The 24,634-nt window shown below is 42.7% G+C and overlaps 1 protein-coding gene across 2 annotated transcripts in view; it reads left to right on the forward strand.

The window, feature by feature from the left end:
- Window positions 1–24,634, forward strand: part of LOC144687520 (breakpoint cluster region protein) — a 598,462-nt gene that overhangs the window by 399,832 nt on the left and 173,996 nt on the right. For both annotated transcript variants that reach the window (XM_078553762.1, XM_078553761.1), the window contains exons 11-12: window positions 15,884–16,003; window positions 24,020–24,095. In XM_078553762.1, coding sequence (XP_078409888.1) covers window positions 15,884–16,003; window positions 24,020–24,095 — 196 coding nt within the window. The remainder of the gene's footprint in view (window positions 1–15,883; window positions 16,004–24,019; window positions 24,096–24,634) is intronic.

Below are 24,634 nucleotides of genomic sequence, written 5' to 3' on the forward strand. Positions count from 1 at the left end.
CTAACAATGATTTGGTGCCATCGACAGAACACCCACAGGAAGAAATCTGAAGAAGAATTTTTCAAAGAAAGAATCCAAAGACTTACCTTAGTGAGAGGCACATTGAGAATTGGTAGCGATGTCAGCACCAGTCAAGCAGTCACTGCCTCTCCTGCAGCTGTTCAAAAACCTCAAAGGTCAACAGAGGAATCAAGCAGCATTGGGTTTGTATGCCAAAGAGCAAAAGCACCAGGTTAGTTCATTCCTCTACGCAGTGGGGCCTGTTGCTGACAATGTTCCCCTGATACGGGGGTAGAAGAGACCTCTACAGACTTTGAAACTGTTCTAAAAGCACTCAGTGTGCATTTCAGCCCAAAACGGAACTTCGTAATCAAGTGAGCGCGATTCAATCAGAGATCCCAAAGACCAGGCGAATCCGTCGAATTGCTTCTTACAAACCTGTATCCGCTAGCCAGTGCTTTGAAAGATGAACTTATTCACGACTGCATTGTTGTCGGAGTCCACGACGAAAAGCTGTCATTTTTTTTTTACAGCCAAAAGACAATCTAACACTCTATTAAGTGGTTCAATATGTTAGGCAGGCTGAATTTAGGGAGCAAAATTGGGCTATAATCCGTCGAAATACTGAGGCTTTGGACAGGTCTGTTAGTTGGGTAGGTCCAAAGGCTGCAGTCATGCCCACTCAAAAGCCTGCCAAAATGGGCGAAAGGGCAGGATTACAGAGACCTTCTATATCTTGCACAACCAAAACATACCTTTACTGAGCAGAAATGCATGTATACAGCTGGGCATCTTGAAAACAGTAGATGAAGACCTCTGGCAGGACAGCCAGGTACCTTACATGGAGGAATTTCCAAAGTCAGGTGCAGAACAGACGACTTCCCATTCAGCAACCACTGGTAAGGTTTATTCATTAAGCAGTGGGTCATTCTCCATCACACAGACACCATCCACTAGACCCTTGGCGGAGATTGTAGATCCCTCAGTTCTTTTTGAAGATAGGCCAGAAGGTGTGGAAACAGAAGGCACTTCAGCAGACGGTGACCATCTGCAAGAGGACCTTCTAGACCTAGGTTGGCTCTTTCCTGAAGAAGATCATAAAAGAGATGCCATTGTAGCAAGAAGTGCTCCATTGGAAGATGAGGTCCTAAAGATTGGTACACTCTTTGAATCTGCTGCCGAAGCATATGAAGCCTTTGATTTTTTTGAGGAGTCAGCTGTGTTCATTGTCGAAGAGCAGAATTTGTATCTTTGTCCCACTGAACCCGCCAATGAGATGCCTCGTATATCGATGGCTGACAATAGTGAGCTGACAAGGGTGGACAAAATGCTCGACTTCAAGGTGGGTCACACTGCCAGAGCATTGGTAGAGCCTATTAGCTTGAGTGAAAGTCTGTTGACGCCCTCACTTCATTCTCATTAGAAAGTCATCTTTCAACTAAAGTTGTCCTTCAGCGCAGAAGCCAAAACTACAGAGCTTCTACAGTTGAAGAGTTCTATACAAGAATTTCAGCCAGATTTAGTTCTGAAGATTCATTCTGTTGCTGAAGATGGTGTTGTCTTATCTTCTTAAGTTGACACAGTTGCCCCATTGCCGACACCAGAGCAGCATCGAAGATCAAAAATGTAATGTAAATAGTTTAAGAAAATAGTTTAAAATTGCTATTAAAAAGTTGACATACTTGGGTGGAGAGTTAACTGATTTCTTCTCCACCGATGCTGCCAGACCTGCTGAGTTTTTCCAGGTAATTCTGTTTTTGTTTTGGATTTCCAGCATCCACAGTAGCTTTTAGCTTTTTGTTTTTATCTGTAGTGATGTATCATAATAGATTAATAGTTATGGTAATGAGATAATGCTGTGTATCGTGGTGTAACAGTGACATCAGTAGTCAAATACTAGAGACTTGGTTAGAAGAGGCAATAGTCTGCATACAAGAGAGATATACTTATCTAGTAGCTTATCATGTGTGCAGAGTAAATAAAGTAGTTTTGAAGAAACCTACCTGATTCGGACTTAAGTCGCTCATGAGTAGAAGAAAATCTTCCCAATGTAGATTCAGCCAGAAGATAAACCACATAACACTTATTACCTTGGGTGATAAAAACAAAAAACTACTGCGGATGCTGGAAATCCAAAACAAAAACGGAATTACGTGGAAAAACTCAGCAGGTCTGGCAGCATCGGTGGAGAAGAAAAGAGTTGATGTTTCGAGTCCACATGACCCTTGGGTGCTTGGATGTCTTGCAACTGGTTGATAGCTCCCAGTGGAATCTGATGGATTTCTGTCCAGAACAGCTTCTTGCTGTTTTTAAAAGCAGGGAACCATGTGACCGGTGCAAGTCCAAAGCCCTTTTCCAAGTAAGGTGGGTGGCTAGATCTATTATATATCCTGTGTGATGACATTCACACCTTGAGAGTTTGAAATAGCCTAGTGTCTTTGTATCTGAATGAATCACAGAATTTTAACAGCACAGGAGGCCATTCAGCCCATCGTGTCTGCACCAGCTCTCCAAATAAGCATTATGACCTAGTGCCATTGCCCTGCCTTTTCCCTGTACCCCTGCACATTGTTTCTATTCCAATAATCATCTAAGGCCCTCTTGAATGCCTCGATTGAACCTGCCTCCACCAGGGCAGTGCATTCCAGACCCAAACCACTCGTTGTATGAAAAGGTTTTTTCTCACGTCACAGTAGCATCTTTTGCAAATCACTTTAAATCTGTGCCCTCTCATTCTTGATCCTTTTACTCTGTCCAGCCCCCTCATGATTTTGAACTTCTCTATCAGATCTCCTCTTAGCCTTCTTCTGTCCAAAGCGAATAGTCCCAACCTTTCTAACCTATCCTCATAGCTGAAGTTTCTCATCCCTGGAACCTTTCTTGTAATCCTCTTCTGCACTCTCTCCAATGTGTTCACACTCTTCCAATAATGCGGCGCCCAGAACTGTACATAATACCCCAGCTGCGGTCTAACAAGCGTCTTATATAAATTCAGCATAACTTCCTTGCTCTTGTACTCTATGCCCCTATTAATAAAGCCCAGGATACTATATGCTTTATTAACTGCTCTCTCCACCTGTCCTGCCACCTTCAATGATCTATGCACATATACACCCAGGTCTTTCTGCTCCTGCACCCCCTTCAAAATTTCACCCTTTATTTTATATCGTCTCTCCATGTTCTTCCTACCAAAATGCGTCACCTCACACTTCTCCGCATTGAACTTCATCTGCCACCTATCTGCCCATTCCACCAAACTATGTCCTTTTGAAAACAAAACAAAAACAGAATTACCTGGAAAAACTCAGCAAGTCTGGCAGCATCGGCGGAGAAGAAATCAGTCAACGTTTCGAGCCTCCATGGAGGCTCGAAACGTTGACTGATTTCTTCTCCGCCGATGCTGCCAGACTTGCTGAGTTTTTCCAGGTAATTCTGTTTTTGTTTTGTTTTGGATTTCCAGCATCCGCAGTAGCTTTTAGCTTTTTGTTTTTATCTATGTCCTTTTGAAGTTCTACACTATCCTTCTCACAGTTTGCAACACTCCCAAGCTTCGTATTTTCTGCAAACTTTGAAATTGTCCCCTGCACACCAAGATCTAGATCATTGATATATATCAGGAAAAGCAAGGGTCCCAATACCAACCCCAGGGAAACTCCACTACAAACCTTCCTCCAACCTGAAAAATATCTATTGATATCTAATCTCTTTGTTTCCTATTTTTCAGCCAATTTTGTATCCATATTTCTACTGCCCTTTTTATTCCATGAGCAAGAACTTATTTCACAAGTCTATTATGTGGCACTGTATCAAATCCTTTTTGAAAGTCCATGTACACCAGATCAACAACATTATCCTCATCGACCTTTTCTGTTACCTCTTCAAAAAAACTCTAGCAAGTTAGTTAACCACTATTTCCCCTTTAGGAATCCATGCTGACTCTTCCTTATCAACCCATATTTTTCCATGTGACTGCTAATTCTATCCTGATTAATTGTTCCTAGAATTTTGCCCACCACTGAAGTTAAACTGACTGGTCTGCATTTGCTGGGCATTTCCTTACAACCTTTTTTGAACAAGGGCGCAATGTTTGCAAATTTCCAGTCCTTTGGCACCTCCCCTGAGTCTAGGGAAGACTATTTGAATACTGACTATTCAATTTGAAATTACCCTTTTGAATTCGTTTCAGGAAAAGACATTGAGTTAACATCAGTCTGGAAAGTTCCCTTTGTGCTCCCTTGAGACAGGGAAGTATCGCAAGAGAAGTCAGGTGATCCTTGGGCAGCCACCTATTTTGTAGCCTTTTGTGTTTTTTAAGTATATTTACTGTAAGTTCATAATATACTGGAACATGACAACAGTGATAGGGGATTCAATAGTTAGGGGAACAGACAGGTGATTCCGTGGCTGCAGATATGACTCAAGGATGGTATGTTGCCTTCCTGGTGCCAGGGTGAAGGATGGCATTGAGCTGCTGCAGAAACAAAATATGACACTGAGCCACATAAGGAAATATTAGGTCAGATGGGCAAAAGCTTGTCAAAGAGGTGGGTTTTAAGAAGTTAAAAATGTCTTAAAGGAGGAAAACGTGACGTATAGGGAAGGAATTCCAGAACTTGGGGCCTAGGCAACTGAAGGCATGACCACCAGTGGTGGAGCAATTATAATTGGGAATACCCAAGAGACCAGAATTAGAGGAGCGCAGATACCTCAGAGGGTTGTGGGATTGGAGGAGATTACAGAGGTAGAGAGGGACAAGGCCATGGAAGGATTTGAAAACAAGGATGAGAATTTAAAAATTAAGACATTGCAAAGGTAATAATCTCCAGATTACACCTGGGACTATGTGATTCTGAGTACAGAAATAAGAGGATAGAGCAGATGAATGTGTGGCTGGAAAGATGGTGCAAGAGGGAGGGCTTTAGATTCTTGTGCATTGGGGCAGTCCTGGATTCAGTTTATGGGAATGAAGTTGAGCAGGTGGAAGGGCAGAAGGAGAGCATTTTAATGGTAGAATCATAATTCAGTTAGATTTAGTGTAATTTTAGAAAAGGATAATGACTGACCAAAAATTTTAAACTGGGGAAAGGCCAATTTTACTAAGCTGAGAAGAAAGTTAGTAAAAAGTGGACTGGAAATTAGAAGGTAAATCAATGTCAGGGCATTGGGAAGCATACAACAAGGTGATAAAGTGGATCATAACAAAAAGCTCCCAAAAAAAAGGGTGGAACTCACAGATCTAGCCACTTCAGGTTAAAAAAAGGAAGCCTATATCAAATGCTGAGCGCTCAGTACCACAGAAAGCATAGACGAGTGTAGAAAGTTCAGGAGAGAAATTTAAAAATGAAATTAAGAAAGCAAAGAGAAGACATGAAAAAATTTGGCAAGAGAAACCTAAAATATGTTTTATAAATGCATAAAGAGTAAGAGGATCAACAAGGAAGGAAAGAGTCGGGCCCATTATAAATCAAAAAGGTAATTTGTATGTGGAAGCGGATTACGTGGACATAATTCTTGATGAATGTTTTGCACCTTGATACAATCCACATAGAGACCGATAAATTTAAAAAAAGAAATTCAAACATTCATTTGATATCTATGGGGAGGTGGTGGCATAGTGGTATTGTCACTGGACAAGTATTCCAGAGACCCAGGATAATGCTCTGGGGACCAGGGTTTGAATGCCACCATGGTGGCAGATGGTGAAATTTGAATCCAAAAGAAACCTAGAAGTAAAAGTCTGATGATGACCGTAAAAACCCATCTGGTTCACTCATGTCCTTTAGGGAAGGAAATCTGCCATCCTCACCTTGTCTGGCCTACATGTGACTCCAGACCCACAGCAATGTGGTTGACTCTTAAAAACCCTCTGAACAAGAGCAATCAGGGATGGGCAATAAATGCTGACCTAGCCAGTGACGCCCATATCCCGTGAATGAATAAAAATAAAAATCTGAAAGGATAGACTGACCAGATTTCACGTTTTAAGACTTTTAATGTTAGGAACAGACTAAAAGCACTAGTAACTAAACACTTGTTGTAGATCACCTATACATTAAACCACAGAGCAGAACTCCCCCCTTTTACGTGTAACACAACCGAAAAATCCACCTCAGGGACAGGTATACTTTACACTGTCCCTTAAGTGGACGTTCAGTTCTCCTGGAACCAGTCCAAAATGATTCTTAACTCCCAAGGGTTTACTTTTGTTCTTTTCCTTTCCCAGCCTGGTAACTTTCACCCCCAGAACTGTCTTTCACAATGAGGGATTTCCCTCTAGCACAAGCTAGGAGAATCTTTCAGCTTTGTTTGAAATCTTCACAAATTTGGTCTTTTTAGTCCGAGTGTGAGCTCCCAGCCACATTCCTTCACAATCAACCATAGAGACTTTCGGTCCCTCTAGCTGTTCCCTCTCTCCTGGATCCTGGTAGAATAACTTGCCTGTGAGTTTCAAGGATATCTTAGAAACCTTCCCATCTCTCAGCCATCCTTGAGACCCAACACTCTTTTATCTTAGAAGCAAATTAACAGTTTAAAGCAAAGTTGTTTACAACCTGACATTCTTGACAAAGTCCCTTCCTGGGACTTTGAAAGACAGGCAGTCTAACCACTGTAAACACAGCTACTGCTGCCATTGTCTCCAGGTGTGGTCACCTTACACTTTTTTTCAGCAAAAAGGTCTGGACCTCCCTTTAATCTTTAACAGCCACTTCACCCAGGCCTGTTATTAGGCAAACTTCAGAACAGGTCTCATGACCCCCTTTATTTTACCCTAAATTAAACACAGTCTCAAAACATAGCATTCTTATTCACATTAGATTTGTAACAGTCTATCTTCAGAAAAGAGAGGGGGCGATGCAAACATTGTCGTTAAGGACAAGGAGTTTTAAATATTGGATAGCATAAGAAGAAGTGAAGGAGAAAATATTAAAGGGGTTAGCATCCTTGAAAGTGGATAAATCACCATTTCCAGATGAAATGTATCTCAGTCTGCTAGTAGATGCAAGCAAAGAAATAGCAGAGGCTCTGACCATTATTCTTCAATCCTCTCCTGCTCCAGGCATGGTTAGAGACAATTGGGAAATGCTAATGTTGTGCCATTGTTTTAAAAGGGAGGAAGGGAAAGAGAAATACAGGCCAGCCAGCTTAACCTCAAAGGTGAGCAAATTGTTGGAAAAACATATGAGGGACAGTATAAATCGCCATTTAGTAAGGTACAGATTAATCAAGGACCGTCAACATGGATTCACTAAGGGCAGACTGTGTCTGACTTAACTGGGTTGAATTTTTTAAGGAGACAATAAGGAGAGCCAATGAGGATAGTGTGCTTCATGTAGTTTGTGTGGATTTTAGCAAGGCTTTTGATAAGGTCCCACACACCCAAGTAGTCAGAAAATTAAAAGCTCAAAGGAAGCAAAAGGTTATGGTCAACAGGTATTTTTGTGATTGGAAGGCTGTGAGGTTCTGCAGGCATCAGTACTGGGTTCCTTGCATAGTATAAAACAATGATTTACATTTAAATGTAGGGGACACGATTAAGAAATTTGCATAGAACATAGAAAGTAGGAGCAGGAGTAGGCCATTCGGCCCTTTTAGCTTGCTCCGCCATTCATTATGATCATGGCTGATCATCCAACTCAATAGCCTGCTCCCGCTTTCTCCCCATGCCCTTTGATCCCTTTTGCCCCAAGAACTATATCTAATTCCTTCTTGAAAGCACACAATGTTTTGGTCTCAACTACTTTCTGTGGTAACGAATTCCACAGGCTCACCACTCTCTGGGTGAAGAAATTTCTCCTCATCTCAGTCCTAAATGGTCTACCCCATATCCTCAGACTGTGACCCCTGGTTCTGGACTCCCCCACCATCGGGAACATCCCTCCTGCATCTACCCTGTCTAGTCCTGTTCGAATTTTATAGGTTTCTATGAGATCCCCCCTCATTCTTCTGAACTCCAGTGAATATAAATTAATTATCAGGATACAAGGGATGCTGATGAGACTGAAATTTATTGCCTGTGCCTAGCTGCACTGAGAAGTAGTCTTTGCTTTCTTTTTCAATCATTAGGTAGTTAGCCCCAGTACCCAAATGCCAAATACCAAAATTTTCATCCTTGTATTCAAATGCCTTGTGGCCTCACCCCTCCCTAACTCTACAACCTCTTTCAGCCCTGCAACCTCTCCTGCTAAAATGTGTGTTCCTCTGACTCAGTCCTCTTGGGTATGCTAACCCTCTTGTTCCATTGTTGGCAGCTCGGCGTCACACTATGGATTCCTCCCTCAACCTATCCTCCTCTTTTCTTTCAAACACCTGAAAACTCTCCTCTTTGATCCGGTTCTTTGACCCAGCTTTTGTTCACCTTTCCTATTAGCTCTTTGTTTATTATAAACTCTGTTTATTTCTGTTCGATTATGCTTTTTTCTCTTATGTTTTTCTCTGTCAAAGCTGCTTTAAAAATAAGCCATTGTTGTGGAGGAATTGGTTTTAATATGGTTTTGGGGAATTCTGGCCTTCTACTAGAAAGGGACGATAAAACTCTACCCTGCCTACTGATTATATGGTCCCCATTTAATGTGAGTTGGATAGGATCAGTTCATTTTCCAGTGATACAGAGCTCAAAGCAATCCATAATTTAGGAGTGAATTAATACTCACTGAAAGGCTTTAATTTTATCAGATTACCCAAAGTTAATATGCGATAAGTTTTAATGGTTTTAGGGATATAAATGATGTTTGTCTGCTGTCTCAAACAGTTAGTGACACTAGCTCCCTGTCGTCTCTATGTTTATAAAGGGCAGACTGCTTCAAGACACCATGTGAAATTGGATCTGGATTAAATTATCTTAAATCCTGCTTGGCTTTTCTTCTTTAAAGGTTATTATAAATATTAGTCGAAAAGTGAGGTCAAACAAAGAGGCTTACAGAACTGTATGTATTATCCATTATTTTCATAGAATTTAAATCCTAGATTTTAGCACTTTTCAAATAGCTGCTTAATTCTTTTTAAAGATTATCGATTAAATTGTCTTGTTCTAGTTCCTCTCTCCTTCCATCATAAAGATTGGTAGCTGAAGTAGCTCATTCACTTTTGACAGAAAATGGAACTATTTAATGTTTATTTCAAAGACAGCCTCACCATGTATATATGTTAGAATTTACTGGCAAGAAGGTGAAGGGTCACGTGACATTACAGGATACTTCACAGAATCACAGAATTGTTATGGTGTAGAAGGAGGCCATTTGGCCCATCGTGTCTGAGCATTTTAGCTTAGTGCCAATCTCTTGCCTTTCCCCTGTATCTCTGCACATTGTTTCCATTTAAATAATCATCCAATGCCCTCAATTGAACAATTTACAGGATACTCTCCAGCTTACTGTAGCTGCTGCTTTTACAGGCAGGTTATGTATAACTGTCCAATGTGGGTTAGTATCATGGGCAGCACAGTGAGTTTGGAAATAGTACATGTTTATGATTCACTGAGTAATGAGTATTGGAGTAAAGTGTCTTACTGCAATTATGTACAGCCTTGGTAAGAATGCACCTGGGATATTGTGTGCAGTTTTGGCCGCCTTACCCAAGGAAACATATTCTTGCCACAGAGGGAGTGCAACAAACGTTCATCAACTAATTCCTGAATTGAAGCGGTTGTCCTTTAAGGAAGGATTAAATAGACTGGGCCTTTATTCTCTGGGCTTTAGAAGAACGAGAGGTGATCTCATTCAAACACAAAATTCTTACAGGGCTCAACAGAGTCGATGCAGGAAGGATGACTGGGGTGTCTAGAACCAGGGGACATAGGCTCAGAATAAGGGGCAGGCCATTTAGGACTAAGATGAAGAGGAATTTGTTCACTGAGAGAGTGGTGAATCTTTGGAATTCTCTGCCCCAGGGGTGTGGAGGCTCAGTCATTGAGTATGTTCAAAACAAAAATTGATAGATTTCTACATATTAAAAACATCGAGGGATATGGGATGGTGCAGGAAAATGGTGTTGAAGTAGAAGATCAGCCATGATCTCACTGAATGCGGAGCAGGCTCGAAGGGCTGAATGGCCTACTCCAGCTCCTATTTCTTATGTTTCCCTTCTCGGGAAGGGGAGAGGTTTCAGAGACGGGCTCAGATGTGAAGGTCAAGGCACATTTCTGCAGAAACCTTTGAGCACTATGAGACTCAATCTATTCCAAGCCTGTACAATTCCTGTTGAGTAGAGCAGTATAGACAAAGAGGCAATTTGTCCACCTACTTAAGATGTAATAGGGGATTCTAAAAAGGGGGCATATTAAAAAAAAGAAAAGCTAATTTGGTGATGAACTTGGCTAAAAGTGAATTTGCAAAAGCGCAAGTTACATATCTAAGCCATACCATTGGACATGGTAAGGTGGCTCCAAGAGATGCGAAAGTCAAGGCTATCGTGGATTTCCCAGTGCCTACAACAAAACGAGAAGCTTTGAGATTTCTGGACATAAGTGGGTTTTACCAGAAATTTGTACCAAATTTTAGTCAAGTGGTTGCTCCACTGACTGAATTATTAAAAAAGAACAAGAAGTTTCAATGGACACAGGAGTGTCAGAAGTCATTTGGTAGATCGAAGACTGTATTAACTACGACACCAGTTTTGGCAGGACCTAATTATGCCAAGCAATTCAAGTTAGCCGCTAACACAAGTGATATAGGCATTGGGGCTGTACTGTTACAAGAAGATGACACTGGATTTGAAAATCCCATAGGGTATTTTTCATGGAAACTGAATGTATAACAGAGAAGATATCCAACAATCGAAAAATAGACTTTGAGTTTCGTGTTAGAATTGCAGCATTTTGAAATTTATGTTAGAACCATAGAACACTACAGCACAGAAAAACAGGCCATTCGGCCCTTCTAGTCTGTGCCGAAATATTATTCCGTTAGTCCCATTGACCTGCACCCAGTTCATAACCCTCCAGACCTCTCCCATCCATGTATCTATCTAATTTATTCTTAAAACTTAAGAGTGAGCCCGCATTTACCACGTCAGATGGCAGCTCGTTCCACACTCCCACCACTCTCTGAGTGAAGAAGTTCCCCCTAATGTTCCCCCTAAACCTTTCCCCTTTCACCCTAAAGCCATGTCCTCTCGTGTTTATCTCTCCTAATCTAAGTGGAAAGAGCCTACTCGCATTTACTCTGTCTATACCCCTCATAATTTTGTAAACTTCTATCAAATCTCCCCTCATTCTTCTACGCTCCAAGGAATAAAGTCCTAACCTGTTTAATCTTTCCCTGTAACTCAACTCCTTAAGACCCGGCAACACCCTAGTAAATCTTCTCTGCACTCTTTCAATCTTATTGATATCCTTCCTGTAGTTAGGCGACCAGAACTGCACACAATACTCCAAAGTTGGCCTCACCAATGTCTTATACAACCTCACCATAACATCCCAACTCCTATACTCAATACTTTGATTTATGAAGGCCAGTATGCCAAAAGCTTTCTTTACAACCCTGTCTACCTGTGACGTCACTTTCAGCGAATTATGTATCTAAACTCCCAGATCCCTTTGTTCCTCCGCTCTCCTCAGTGCCCTACCATTTACTGTGTATGTCCTACATTGGTTTGTCCTTCCAAAATGCAACACCTCACACTTTTCTGCATTAAATTCCATCTGCCATTTTCTGGCCCATTTTTCCAGTTGGTCCAGATCCCTCTGCAAGCTTTGAAAGCCCTCCTCGCTGTCCACAACGCCTCCAATCTTAGTGTCATCAGCAAACTTGCTGATCCAATTTACCACATTATCATCCAGATCATTGATATAGACAACAAACAACAATGGTCTCAGCACAGATCCCTGAGGCACACCACTAGTCACAGGCCTCCAGTCTGAGAAGCAATCATCCATTACCACTCTCTGTCTTCTCCCACACAGCCAATTTCGAATCCAGTTTACAACCTCTCCATGGATACCAAGTGTCTGAACCTTCTGAACTAACCTCCCATGTGGGACCTTGTCAAAGGCCTTACTAAAGTCCATGTAGACAACATCCACAGCCTTTCCTTCATCTACTTTCTTGGTAACCTCCTCGAAAAACTCTACAAGGTTCGTTAAACACGACCTACCACGCACAAAGCCATGCTGACTATCCTTAATCGGCCCTTGGCTGTCCAAATAATTGTATATCCGATCTCTCAGAACACCTTCCAATTATTTACCTACTACTAACGTCAGGTTCACTGGTCTGTAATTACCTGGTTTACTTTTGGAGTCTTTTTTAAACAATGGAGCAACATGAGCTACCCTCCAATCCTCCGGCACCTCACCCGTGGCTAAGGACATTTTAAATATTTCTGCCAGGACCCCTGCAATTTCTACACTAGTCTCCCTCAAGGTCCGAGGGAATATCATGTCAGGCCCGGGGGATTTATCTACCTTTATTCGCTGTAAGGCAGCAAGCACCTCCTCCTCTTTAATCTCTATATGTTCCATGATACTACTGCTTGTTTCCCTTCCTTCCTTATACACTATGCCAGTTTCCTGAGTAAATACTGATGCAAAAAAACTGTTTAAGATCTCCCCCATCTCGTGAGGCTCCACACATAGACGACCACTCTGATCTTCAAGGGGACCAATTGTGTGCCTTACTATCCTTTTACTCTTAATATACTTGTAGAAACCCTTCGGGTTTACCTTCACATTATCTGCCAAAGCAACCTCATGTCTTCTTTTTGCCTTCCTGATTTCCTTCTTTAGTATTTTCTTACATTTTCTATACTCTACAAGTACCTCATTTGTTCCTTGTTGCCTATACCTGCTATACACCTCCCTCTTCTTCTTAACCAGATCGCCAACATCCCTTAAAAACCGAGGCTCCCTATGCCTGTTAACTTTGCCTTTAATCCTGACAGGAACATGCAAACTCTGCACTCTCAAAATTTCGCCTTTGAATGCCTTCTACTTACTGAACACATCCTTGCCAGAAAACAACTTATCCCAATCCACTCTTCCTAGATCCTTTCTCATTTCCACAAAATTGGCCTTTCTCCAATTTAGAATCTCAACTCGAGGACCAGACCTATCCTTATCCATAATTAAAACTAATGACATTGTGGTCACTGGACCCAAAATGTTCGTCTACACATACTTCTGTCACCTGACCTGTCTGGTTCCCTAATAGGAGATCAAGTATTGCATCCTCTCTCGTTGGTACCTCTATATATTGATTTAGAAAACTTTCCTGAACACATTTGACAAACTCCAAGCCATCCAGCCCTTTTACAGTATGGGAGTCCCAGTCAATATGTGGAAAGTTAAAATCTCCTACTATCACAACTTTCTGTTTCTTACATCGGTCTGCTATCTCTCTACAGATTTGCTCCTCCAATTCTCTCTGACTATTGGGCGGCCTATAATACAACCCTATTAGTGTGGTCACACCTTTCCCGTTGCCAACACTTCATCAGAAACAATCCTTTATATAGACCATAATCCTTTGAAGTTTTTGGACAAATTTCGAGACAAAAGTGCAAGGCTTTTCAGATGGACTCTATTATTATAACTATTTAATCTATGTACTATACATATTGCCGGAAGAGAAAATCTGTTTGCAGATGCATTATCAAGAGTTTGAAGCTTAAAGGAAAATGAGACATTTTTTTAAAAAACCTGGACACTGAACTGGAGTGATTTCTGTTGATACCAAGGACTTGTGTGTGTGTGTATATATGTGTATATGGAGATGATGTGAGATGGGTTATTAAAATGAAGCCGCCTTTTAGAATTATGCGGTTCATTTCTCGATAAGGAGGGGGATGTCATGAAGCTATTAATGTATTTAATATTTTGGAAAATATTTTTCTTTTAAAATAGAAGTTTAGTCTGCAGGTTTGTCTTAATTGAATTAAAGTCAGCTAGTCTAGGTGCTTTGATGGGTACTAGTTTTGATATGGAAGAGATATAGCATGCATTTGCACTTTTTGAATAGAGCATTCAAGAAGTGGGGTGAAAACTTGACGCCTATCCAGCAGATACCAAGCCATATGTTTATGTTACTAATAAAATTGGTACTATGATTTATTGTTAAAAGGTGAAGTTCAAAGAGACTGGTGGGACAATGAGTATTTGAATTCAATGAGTGGTGGTAGGTATAACTTCAGCAGTTTTCGGGTGTGTGAGCAAAAGACAGCTGCAAGCCTCCAACTGGTCCAACTGGCTCCACAGTGCAAAGAACCTCATTTTGAATTTGTACGGTGAAAATGCTTTGCCTGGTGTTTGGTTAAGTCTTATGGGTTGCTGTTGCCTTAATGGAGATTAGTTTGGGAATTTGTTAAAAGTTATGATAGTGGTAATTTGTAGCCATGTGTACATATTTTAACCTGTGTAAGTTAATAAAATGTTTCAATTAGTTTAATGTAATACCTCGAGAACTGGTGGTCTGATTCCTGAATTTAGAGTCGCATCTCAAACATAACACTTAAAATTATAGGTAATGACAGTCGTTTAAAGTTTCCCTCTGGGAATTTTAAATAGTTCTGCTTTACCAACTACATCAGTCATAGCAAATATATAGGATTATCATTTTGTGATAGTAGCGAATCTCCTGTAACATTACTAATGTTTAGTCAGAGGAAATTACGAGCTTTTATATTTGTTTATTGCAACTACACTACTTCTGGAGCAAGTAAGGATAACCGGAGCTCTTGTATTGGCTTGGATCTTGTAATCAGCAGTGAGGTGTAGGCTTACACTGCTGGCTGCATTTTAAATTATGTTCTTACCTTTCATGTAGGCTGCAAATGGGATCTTGCTCTCCCAGCTGCAGCATGGATCCATCAGCAAGGTGAGTAGGGAGACTGAGCGGTGAGGTACAATTCCAGCAAGGTCATGAGCTCAAGATCTTGAGGTCTGCGTTCAGCTCAATGACAAATAAGTATTTTTAATATTTTGAAATGATTTATTTATTTAGCTTTTAATTTACTCTCCCTGACATCTCCAGCTCTGCAAATCAACACTCCTGTTGCTCTGACTCCCCCGTCAGCCTCATCTGCTCCCATCAACCTCTCACCCCCTGCTTCGTACCCTGCCCCCACCTCCGTCACCCCCCACGACTCTGCCCAGCCCCATCCCGACCAGGACTTCCAGCTCGTTTCCAGCATCAGCAGAATTGAAGAAGGTGTGATGGGGGGGTGTGGGAGTTGAGCAGAGCTTGGGCTGCTGGGAAAAGGGGGTGGCAATGAGCAGAGCCAGGGGGGCTTGTGAGCAGAGACAGAGGTGGGGTGCAGGGAGTTGTGAGGATACCAGAGATGAAAGTGCGGGGGCGGGTGGGTTATGAGCAGTGTCAGGGAGGGATGTGCCAGGGTGGGGATCCTAGAGGTGCTCGGACCAGCCCTAAATAAATCAGCACCAGCGACAGTTTAAGTACAGGACACTCAGTCCAATTTTACACGCTGACAGATCCAGACCGGACTATCAGTTTCCCTGGAGCCATTTTTGGTAAACCGCAACTTCGGATTTGAGTGTAAGTCAACTCCTTGGAAGTTGTGGTTCTGCTGCTGTCTACCCCTCTCAGTGTTCATCACTATTTGGAGCACAAGATCTGAGCCATTATTTTTAAACATAGCACCATCCTCTGGAGTATCTTGAATAGTGACCGTTACCATTAGTTACTGCTGCAATGTTACCCACTAATTTCAGAGAATAGGGGGCATCACCAGCTCAATGATAATATATCGTATGCTAAGCGATTAACTGAATGAAGGGCTAGAGGTTATTGATGTTGAGTGGGATTTGCAAGCTTCAGTTGCAATGGAAGTTCCATCATCTATTATTGTTTGTGTACCTGGGAAGGAAATGTTCCCCGCATTATTTTGTTGCAGCTCTGAAAGTACTGATCTCAATTTTGTGCCTTTTGTTCAGAGAGCCAATAAAGGCAGCAAAGTGATTGAACGACTGAAAAAGAAACTATCAGAACAAGAATCCTTGTTACTGCTGATGTCTCCAAACATGGCTTTCAGGGTGCATAACAGACATGGCAAGGTGAGTGTCACTATGTCCAGTCACTGGGCTTGTATGTTTCAAACCTGTTATCCACATTGGCCAGGGCATCCTAAAAATGTTGAATGATTTTGAGGGGGAACTAAGTTGGTACTTTCCACACAATGCCCTGTTGGCAAGCAGTTAACCTGTTAACTATCCTTCTATTATATTGCCCATAAGAAAGTGTGTAACAATGGTCCTGGAATGAAGGTTACTTAATTTTTATTGCTGGGGCAGTAGAACCAGGCCCCTGCAAAGTGCCTTCACAGTGTAGTCTTAATGTGTTCAGGGCTGAAAGAGTTAATGTGTGAGACTGGAGAAACAGTGCCACCCACATGATGATGCAAGAATGAGTCACATGACTAGGAGTCTAAGAGGAGAAAGCTCATGACTTAGAGTAATGCCTGTAATTTTGTTCTGAAAATAGTAATGTTCTAATAAACTAGTTACTGTTCAGACATACCTATGTCACCGCAACCATTTCTTAGCCACTCACAACCAACAAACAACATGAAGAGTTCAATGAAGAGTGCAGGAGGGCATGCCAGGAGCAGCACCAGGCATACCTAAAAATGAGGTGTCAACCTGGTGAAGCTGTAACACAGGACTACTTGTGTGCCAAACAACATAAGCAGCAAGTGATAGACAGGGCTAAGTGATCCCACAACCAACAGATCAGATCTAAGCTCTGCAGTCCTGCCACATCCAGTCGTGAATGGTGGTGGACAGTTAAACAACTCACTGGAGGAGGAGGCTCCACAAATATCCCCGTCCTCATTGATGGAGGAGCCCAACACATCAATGCAAAAGATAAGGCTGAATCGTCAACCAGAAGTGCCAAGTAGATGATCCATCTCGGCCTCCTCCGGAGGTCCCCAACATCACAGATGCCAGTCTTCACCAAATTCGATTCACTCCATGTTATATCAAGAAATGGCTGAAGGCATTGAATACTGCAAAGGCTACTTCGAACCCTGCCCCCGCCTCCAGCAGTAGTACTGAAGACTTGTGCTCCAGAACTTGCTGCGCCCCTAGCCAAGCTGTTCCAGTACAGTTACAACACTGGCATCTACCCGGCTATGTGGAAAATTGCCCAGGTATGTCCTGTACACAAAAAGCAGGACAAATCCAACCCAGCCAACAACCGTCCCATCAGTCTGCACTCGATCATCAGTAAAGAAATAGAAGAGGTCATCAACAGGGCTATCGTGTGGCACTTGCTTAGCAATAACCTGCTCATGGAAGCCCAGTTTGGGTTCCGCCAGGGCCACTCAGCTCCTGACCTCGTTACAGCCTTGGTTCAAACATGGACAAAAGAGCTGAACTCCCGAGGTGAGGTGAGAGTGACTGCCCTTGACATCAAGGCTGCATTTGACCGAGTTTGGCATCAAAGAGCTCTATCAAAACTGGAGTCAATGCGAATCAGGGCTAAAACTCTCCACTGGTTGGAGTCATACCTAGCACAAAGGAAGATGGTTGTGGTTGTTGGTGGTCGGTCATCTCAGCTCCAGGACATCACTGAAGGAGTTCCCCAGGGTAGTGTCCTCAGCCCAACCATTTTCAGCTGCTTCATCAATGACCTCCCTTCCATCATAAGGTCAGAAGTGGGGATGTTCGCTGATGATTGCACAATGTTCAGCACCATTCGCGACTCCTCAGATACTGAAGCAATCTATGTGCAAATGCAACAAGACCTGGACAATATTCAGGCTTGGGCTGACAAGTGGCTAGTAACATTTGCACTACACAAGTGTCAGGCAATGACCATCTCCAACAAGAGAGAATCCAACCATTGCCCCTTGATGTTCAATGGCATTACCATCACTGAATCACCCGCTATCAACATCCAGGGGGTTACCATTGACCAGAAACTGAGTTGGAAGAGCCATGTAAACACTGTGGTTACAAGAGCAGGTCAGAGGCTATGAATAGTACAACGAGTAACCGACCACCTGACTCTCCAAAGCCTGTCCACCATCTGCAAGGCAGAAGTCAGGAGTGTGATGGAATACTCCCCACTGGATGAGTGCAGCTTCCACAACACTCAAAAAGCTTGACACCATCCAGGACAAAGCAGTCCGCTTGATTGGCACCATGTCCACAAACATTCACTCCCTCCACCACCGTAGCAGCAGTGTACCATCTACGAGATGCACTGCAGGAATTCACCAAGGATCCTTCGGCAGCACCTTCCAAATCCATCCAATACCATCTAGAAGAAGAAGGGCAGCAAGTAGATGGGCCCCAGCTATGCCTGTCTCTTTATGGGGTATGTGGAACATTCCTTGTTCCAGTCCTACTCCGGCCCCCTCCCACAACTCTTTCTCCGATACATCGATGATTACTTCGGTGCTGCTTCATGCTCTCGTCGGGACCTGGAAATATTTATTAATTTTGCTTCCAATCTCCACCCCTCCATCATTTTCACATGGTCCATCTCTGACACTTCTCTTCCCTTCCTTGACCTCTCTGTCTCAATTTCTGATGATAGACTGTCCACCAATATCCATTACAAGCCTACCGACTCCCACAGCTACTTCGACTACAGCTCCTCACACCCCGCTTCCTGTAAGGACTCAATCCCATTTTCTCAGTTCCTTCGCCTCCGTCGCATCTGTTCTGATGACGCTAACTTCAAAAACAGTTCTTCTGACATGTCCTCCTTCTTCCTTAACCTAGGTTTTCCACCCACGGTGGTTGACAGGGCCCTCAACTGTGTCCGGCCCATCTCCCGCGCATCCACCCTCACGCCTTCTCCCTCCCAGAAACATGATAGGGTCCCCCTTGTCCTCACTTATCACCCCACCAGCCTCCGCATTCAAAGGATCATCCTCCGCCATTTCCGCCAACTCCAGCATGATGCCACCACCAAACACATCTTCCCTTCACCCCCCCGGCGGCATTCCGTGGGGATCGTTCCCTCCGGGACACCCTGGTCCACTCCTCCATCACCCCCTACTCCTCAACCCCCACCTACGGCACCTCCCCATGCCCACGCAGAAGATGCAACACCTGCCCCTTCACTTCCTCTCTCCTCATCGTCCAAGGGCCCAAACACTCCTTTCAAGTGAAGCAGCATTTCACTTGCATTTCCCCTAACTTAGTCTACTGCATTCGTTGCTCCCAATGCGGTCTCCTCTACATTGGAGAGACCAAACGCAAACTGGGCGACCGCTTTGCAGAACACCTGCGGTCTGTCCGCAAGAAAGACCCAAACCTCCCTGTCGCTTGCCATTTTAACACTCCACCCTGCTCTCTTGCCCACATGTCTGTCCTTGACTTACTGCATTGTTCCAGTGAAGCCCAATGCAAACTGGAGGAACAGCACCTCATCTTCCGACTAGGCACTTTACAGCCTTCCAGGCTGAATATTGAATTCAGCAACTTTAGATCTTAAACTCCCCCTCCCCCCATCCCCACCCCGTTTCCTCCCCCTCCCTTTTGTTTTTTTTCAATAATTTATATAGATTTTTCTTTTCCCACCTATTTCCATTATTTTTAAATCTACAACTAATACCTTGTCAATCTTTCCACCCCACCCCACTAGAGCTGTACCTTGAGTGTCCTGCCATCCATTCTTAATTAGCACTTTTCTTAGATAATATCACCACCTTCAACACCTCTTTGATCCTTTTGTCTGTGACATCTTTTGATTATCTGCTCCTATCACTGCTTGCTTGTCCCTACAACCACCCCACCCTCAACTTCTCTCCCCCCGCCCCCCCACCTTAAACCAGCTTATATTTCACCCCTCTCCTAACTATACTTCAGTTCTGTTGAAGGGTCATGTGGACCCGAAACGTCAACTCTTTTCTTCTCCACCGATGCTGCCAGACCTGCTGAGTTTTTCCAGGTAATTCTGTTTTTGTTTTGAAATAGATGGGAACACCACCCACCTGGAAGTTCCCCTCCAAGTCACTCACCGTCCTGACTTGGAAATATATCGCTGTTCCTTCACTGTCACTGGGTCAAAATCCTGGAACTCCCTCCCTAACAACACTGTGGGTGTACCCACACCACATGGACTGCAGCGGTTCAAGAAGGCAGCTCACCACCTTCTCAAGGGCAACTCGGGATGGGCAATAAATGCTGGCTCAGCCTGCAAAGCCCACATCCCATGAATGAAAAAAAAAAACATTGTGGCAGCAGTGAAGGACCTTGAAATTTCTGAAAATCAATTGAAAAAAAAAATTTCAAGCCTGACCTGAATAAAGGTGCCAAAACTGAAGACTTTGGTAAGACAGTTGAAAACTGCCAAAAGAGCTCCATACAAGACGTGGAGATTGAGGCAGAGATGAAATAACTGTTCAACTTACTAAGGGCTACACCACAGCATGGTCCGTGAAAAATCCTGATCCAGCAGCAGAGTCAAAGAACCTGGTGACGATTCGAGGAAGTATGACCAAACCTTGTAAAAGGCTTAAAAGCTTCAAATTTACAGCACAGTCGGCAGGCAGCACTGGGAGAATTCCTTTTGAATGAGCACATGTCATTACACCCGCAGCCCCGTCCGATGTCAGTGCACATGGCGACCACATGGCAGCAGTTGAAAAAAAATTGGCTGCTCACTCTCAAACAATTGTCCAAATGGAGGACAGCAGTGAACTGGCCTTAATAATTAATTACAGTGAATAATTTTAAATTCTGAAAAGTTTAGGAACAACTACCAGAGAGGGTCATTGACCACAGCAGGGATCAATAAAAGCCTGACCAGCATGGGAAAACTCCATTACTGCAGCAGAAGTTTAAAAGATCCAGGCAAACCTTCTAAGAGCTTAAAACAGCTATTCACCAAATTCACCTTGCCAGAACGATTTGGGCACATGGAAGGGCCAGATCAGACTGGGCACAATGGAGGGAGAGATTTTTAAGATTCAGAATTGCATCTGGATTAAACGATAAGTCAGAGGCTGAACAAGTCAAAACATTATTGTACTCCATTGGAGCGATTGTTGATGATGTGATAGCAGGACAAGGCATTAATGAAACAGACAGATTCAAAGAGGTGTTGAAAGCTTTTGATTAGAGATTAGAAAGAACCAAGTTTAACAAAAGGATCCAGAAACCTGGAACCATTAGATACCTTTATCAATGACATGTATCGACTGGCTGAAGGTTGTGAATATGGTGATCTTAAATCTGAGTAGACACGATACCACATCGTAAGTCGCGGTAACCAATGGCAGCCTTTCTGAGCTATTGCATTCCAAAGGAGACTTAGCTTTGGAGAAGACGATATAGTTAGTCAGACAATCAGAGTTCTGTCAGCAAAATAGAATTATACTAAGGTGGGGAGACAGACCATGGTTCAGAAAACCCCCAAAGATGGTACAGCTTATTAAACAACAGAATGCCAAAGACACTCTGGGGCAAAAAAGACCTTGTGGAACAAAAGCTCAAGATGAGGGTAAACCATGCCAGCACTGTGGCACCAAAAAGCCCCACAGATGCAATCAGTGTCCTGCGAGCATTGAAGAATATGTTCATGGTAAAAGGTTGGGACATCTTGGAAAAATGTGCAGAACTAAATCCTCTAGATATGGTAGAGGATAATGAGAGAGTCTTTGCATACAAGGCCATGAACAAAATGGAGGAATCTCATCAAAAAAGAAGCAACAATGCTTCCCAGGCGAGATCAACGATCCAAGATATACTTTCTGTAATGCGGACATTTGTGTCAATGGACACATCACTAATTTCAAATTGGATATAGGAGCAAGCGTAACAGGCCTGTCTGATAAAGAACCATGATAGTAAAAGTGGCTGAGGACAACTGAAACGCCGTTGTATGGTCCAGGAGGGATCAAACTATCAGTCATAGTCATGTTATAAGCAATGCTCCAATACAGGAACAAACAGATACTGGAAATATTATATGTTATTCGCAATCAGGCATTTTCTCTTCTCAGCCGAAATGCCTGTGTCGACCTCAACCTCATCATAGCAGCAGAAAATGTCAATGTACTGACAGTCATCGATTATGCCAAATCATAGCCCCTCAAACCGTCCAAATGCTCTGATGGCCTTGACTGGGACTTCAGTGCTGATATTTCAACACTCTTTACTGAGGCCGATAATCCAGCCTTTTTCCAAGAAGATGTCTAAGGGGCAGACAATAAACTTGTCCTTCCTGATGTGGTACTGACCCAATTGGACCAACAAGTATCTGAGTGTGACCATGACCCTTCATCACTCAGTGCATCAGCAGAGAGGGTGGAAGATGAAAACTAAGCAATAGGATACTCTGGTACAATGTCACATTCATCTGACAGTGGTGACCCCTTGGTAAGTGCATCTACACCTATCCATTCACCAAAAGTGGTAGTCCAGGGTGCAAGCAGTCAAACAAGCCCAGAACCAGAGACAGAACCAAACAAGGCGATGTCCACCTCTTCCACGTTGGCGGACGCCGACCTTCCTGCCACACAGGGGTTACTGGAATTCGAGGGACAGCAAAATATTGATCAAGTGCCTTCTTCACAGCTTCCTGTCTTGCCTACGTGATTACCTTTGGAGGCAGCAATCCAAGATTCCCCAAAACTTCATAAACCAGAGGCTACAAGGAGTCATTGCTCCAGAGATAAAGAGTGGCGGATGAGACCGTCAAAGGGAATCAGGGACAACTCATCAAACAAGGATAGGGAACATAGTAAACATAAAGAAAGGGATAAACCCACAAAATCCAACCATGAGAGACAAATGATGGATCAAGAGAGGAAGAAGAGGATCAAGTCTAGATCCAGATGGGAAAAACCTTCCATTATACATTTGGGATAACCAGATGTTGAGAGTCAAACTGACAATGCACCAGATTTTTTTTTTCTTCATGACATGTGGGCATCGCTGGCTAGGACTGCAACTACATTGCTGTGGGTCTGGAGTCCACATGTAGGACAGCAGATTTCCTTCCCCAAACCCAGATGGGTTTTTACAACAATCGGCAATGGTTTGATGGTCATCATCAGACTTTTAATTCCAGATTTTTTTAAAATTCAAATTCAATGGTGGGATTCGAACCTGGGTCCCCAGAGCATTACCCTGGGTCTCTGGAATACTGGTCCAGTAACAAAACCACTATGCCACCATCTCCCCTGCAACTAATACCGAAGACCAGCCACGTCAAAGCAAAGAAGTCCAAAGGGAGACTACTGATCTTCCAAGCCTCACAAGGATACAGTCAGGGAGAGTTGTGAAACCTCCAGACCGATTAACCCTATGAAAGTCTGAGACTTGGTGCGGGGTGGGGGGCGCGTGGAGGGTAGTAAGTAAATATAAATGTAAACAATATTTGCACAAAGACTTGGGGGGAGATGTAGTATTGGGGTCTGGGCTGAAAGAGTTAATGTGTGGGACTGGAGAAACAGTACTGTCCACAAGATGATATGAGTGAGTCATGATTAGGAGTCTAGAAGGAGAAAGCTCATGGCTTAGACTGAGTAACACCTGTAGTCTTGTACATCAATGAATAGTTATGTTCTTGTAATAAACCAGTTATTGTTCAGACATACCTATGTCTTTGCAGCCGTTCCTTAGCCAGTCACAACCAACATACAACACACAGCAGTACGATTGAAGTCAGAAACTGAGCACATTGTAGACGCAACCTAAATCCCAATACTCTGTGGTTCAACCCACTGCAGTCTGATTTCTCAAAAATGTCACACCTCAAAATGATTGATAGCCTGGGCTTGGAACCTCCTGAATATTGTGTCCACAGCAAAACCCCTTTGGACTAAATTGAATGCAGACAGCTGAGATGGTGTAGACCAGGAAATAATATGGAGAAGAATTCAGAATAAAGCTAATCAATTCACCTATTTTTAAAATATTTTTCTCCTACTTGAAGGGCATCCATTCTGTGTTTGAGGTATTAGATATGTGTCAGACTAGTGAGACATCAATCTTTTAGTTTGTGAGACTGTTAGGCCTGTATTCTATAATGTTGATAAATTGTCCTATTAATTTTATGATGACTTCATTAAATTTGTATATAGTAAGACTGTTCCCTATCTGTAGAGCTATGTCTTCCTGATATCATCAGATTATGAGAGGGCTGAATGGAGAGAAATCATCCGGGAACAGCAAAAGAAATGTAAGTGATTTTATTTCATTTCTGCCAAGATGTTGGACAGGGCCTACAATACAATGCTGAAAGCTTCCCAGTGACTTGTAAATAAAGCACTTACAGTATAGCACAAAAATGTTGTTGTCAGAGTTAAATGTTTTTAAATTTGTAATTTTACTATGCGAGATTTGTTTGTAAAGGATTAACTCTCAAGATTGCACGTAGGATTTTTTTTCACAACCAGCTTATAATGTGTCTGTTTTGAAATGTGAATTGAATTGTTTGTTATTTATACAAAAGCAGACATCACATCTTTTAGTGAGAGGATGACTTCCTGCCACACTTGCTAATCCAGGGTGTTGTTCTATTCTGTTGTTAACTTTCCAGCATTCACATTAACTTTGTTTGCTGCTATCATTCTATTCAATTTACACCAAAACAGTTTTGGTCTGCCTATTACATAGAGGACATAGAGACCCTAGGGAGGATGTAAGAAAGATTCACAAAGATCTAGGAGGTTATACCCATCAGGAAAGACTGAACAGGCTGGGCTCTTTTCTTAAAAA

The sequence above is a fragment of the Cetorhinus maximus genome, chromosome 12, assembly GCF_964194155.1.
Source record: "Cetorhinus maximus chromosome 12, sCetMax3.hap1.1, whole genome shotgun sequence".
NCBI lineage: Eukaryota > Metazoa > Chordata > Chondrichthyes > Lamniformes > Cetorhinidae > Cetorhinus > Cetorhinus maximus.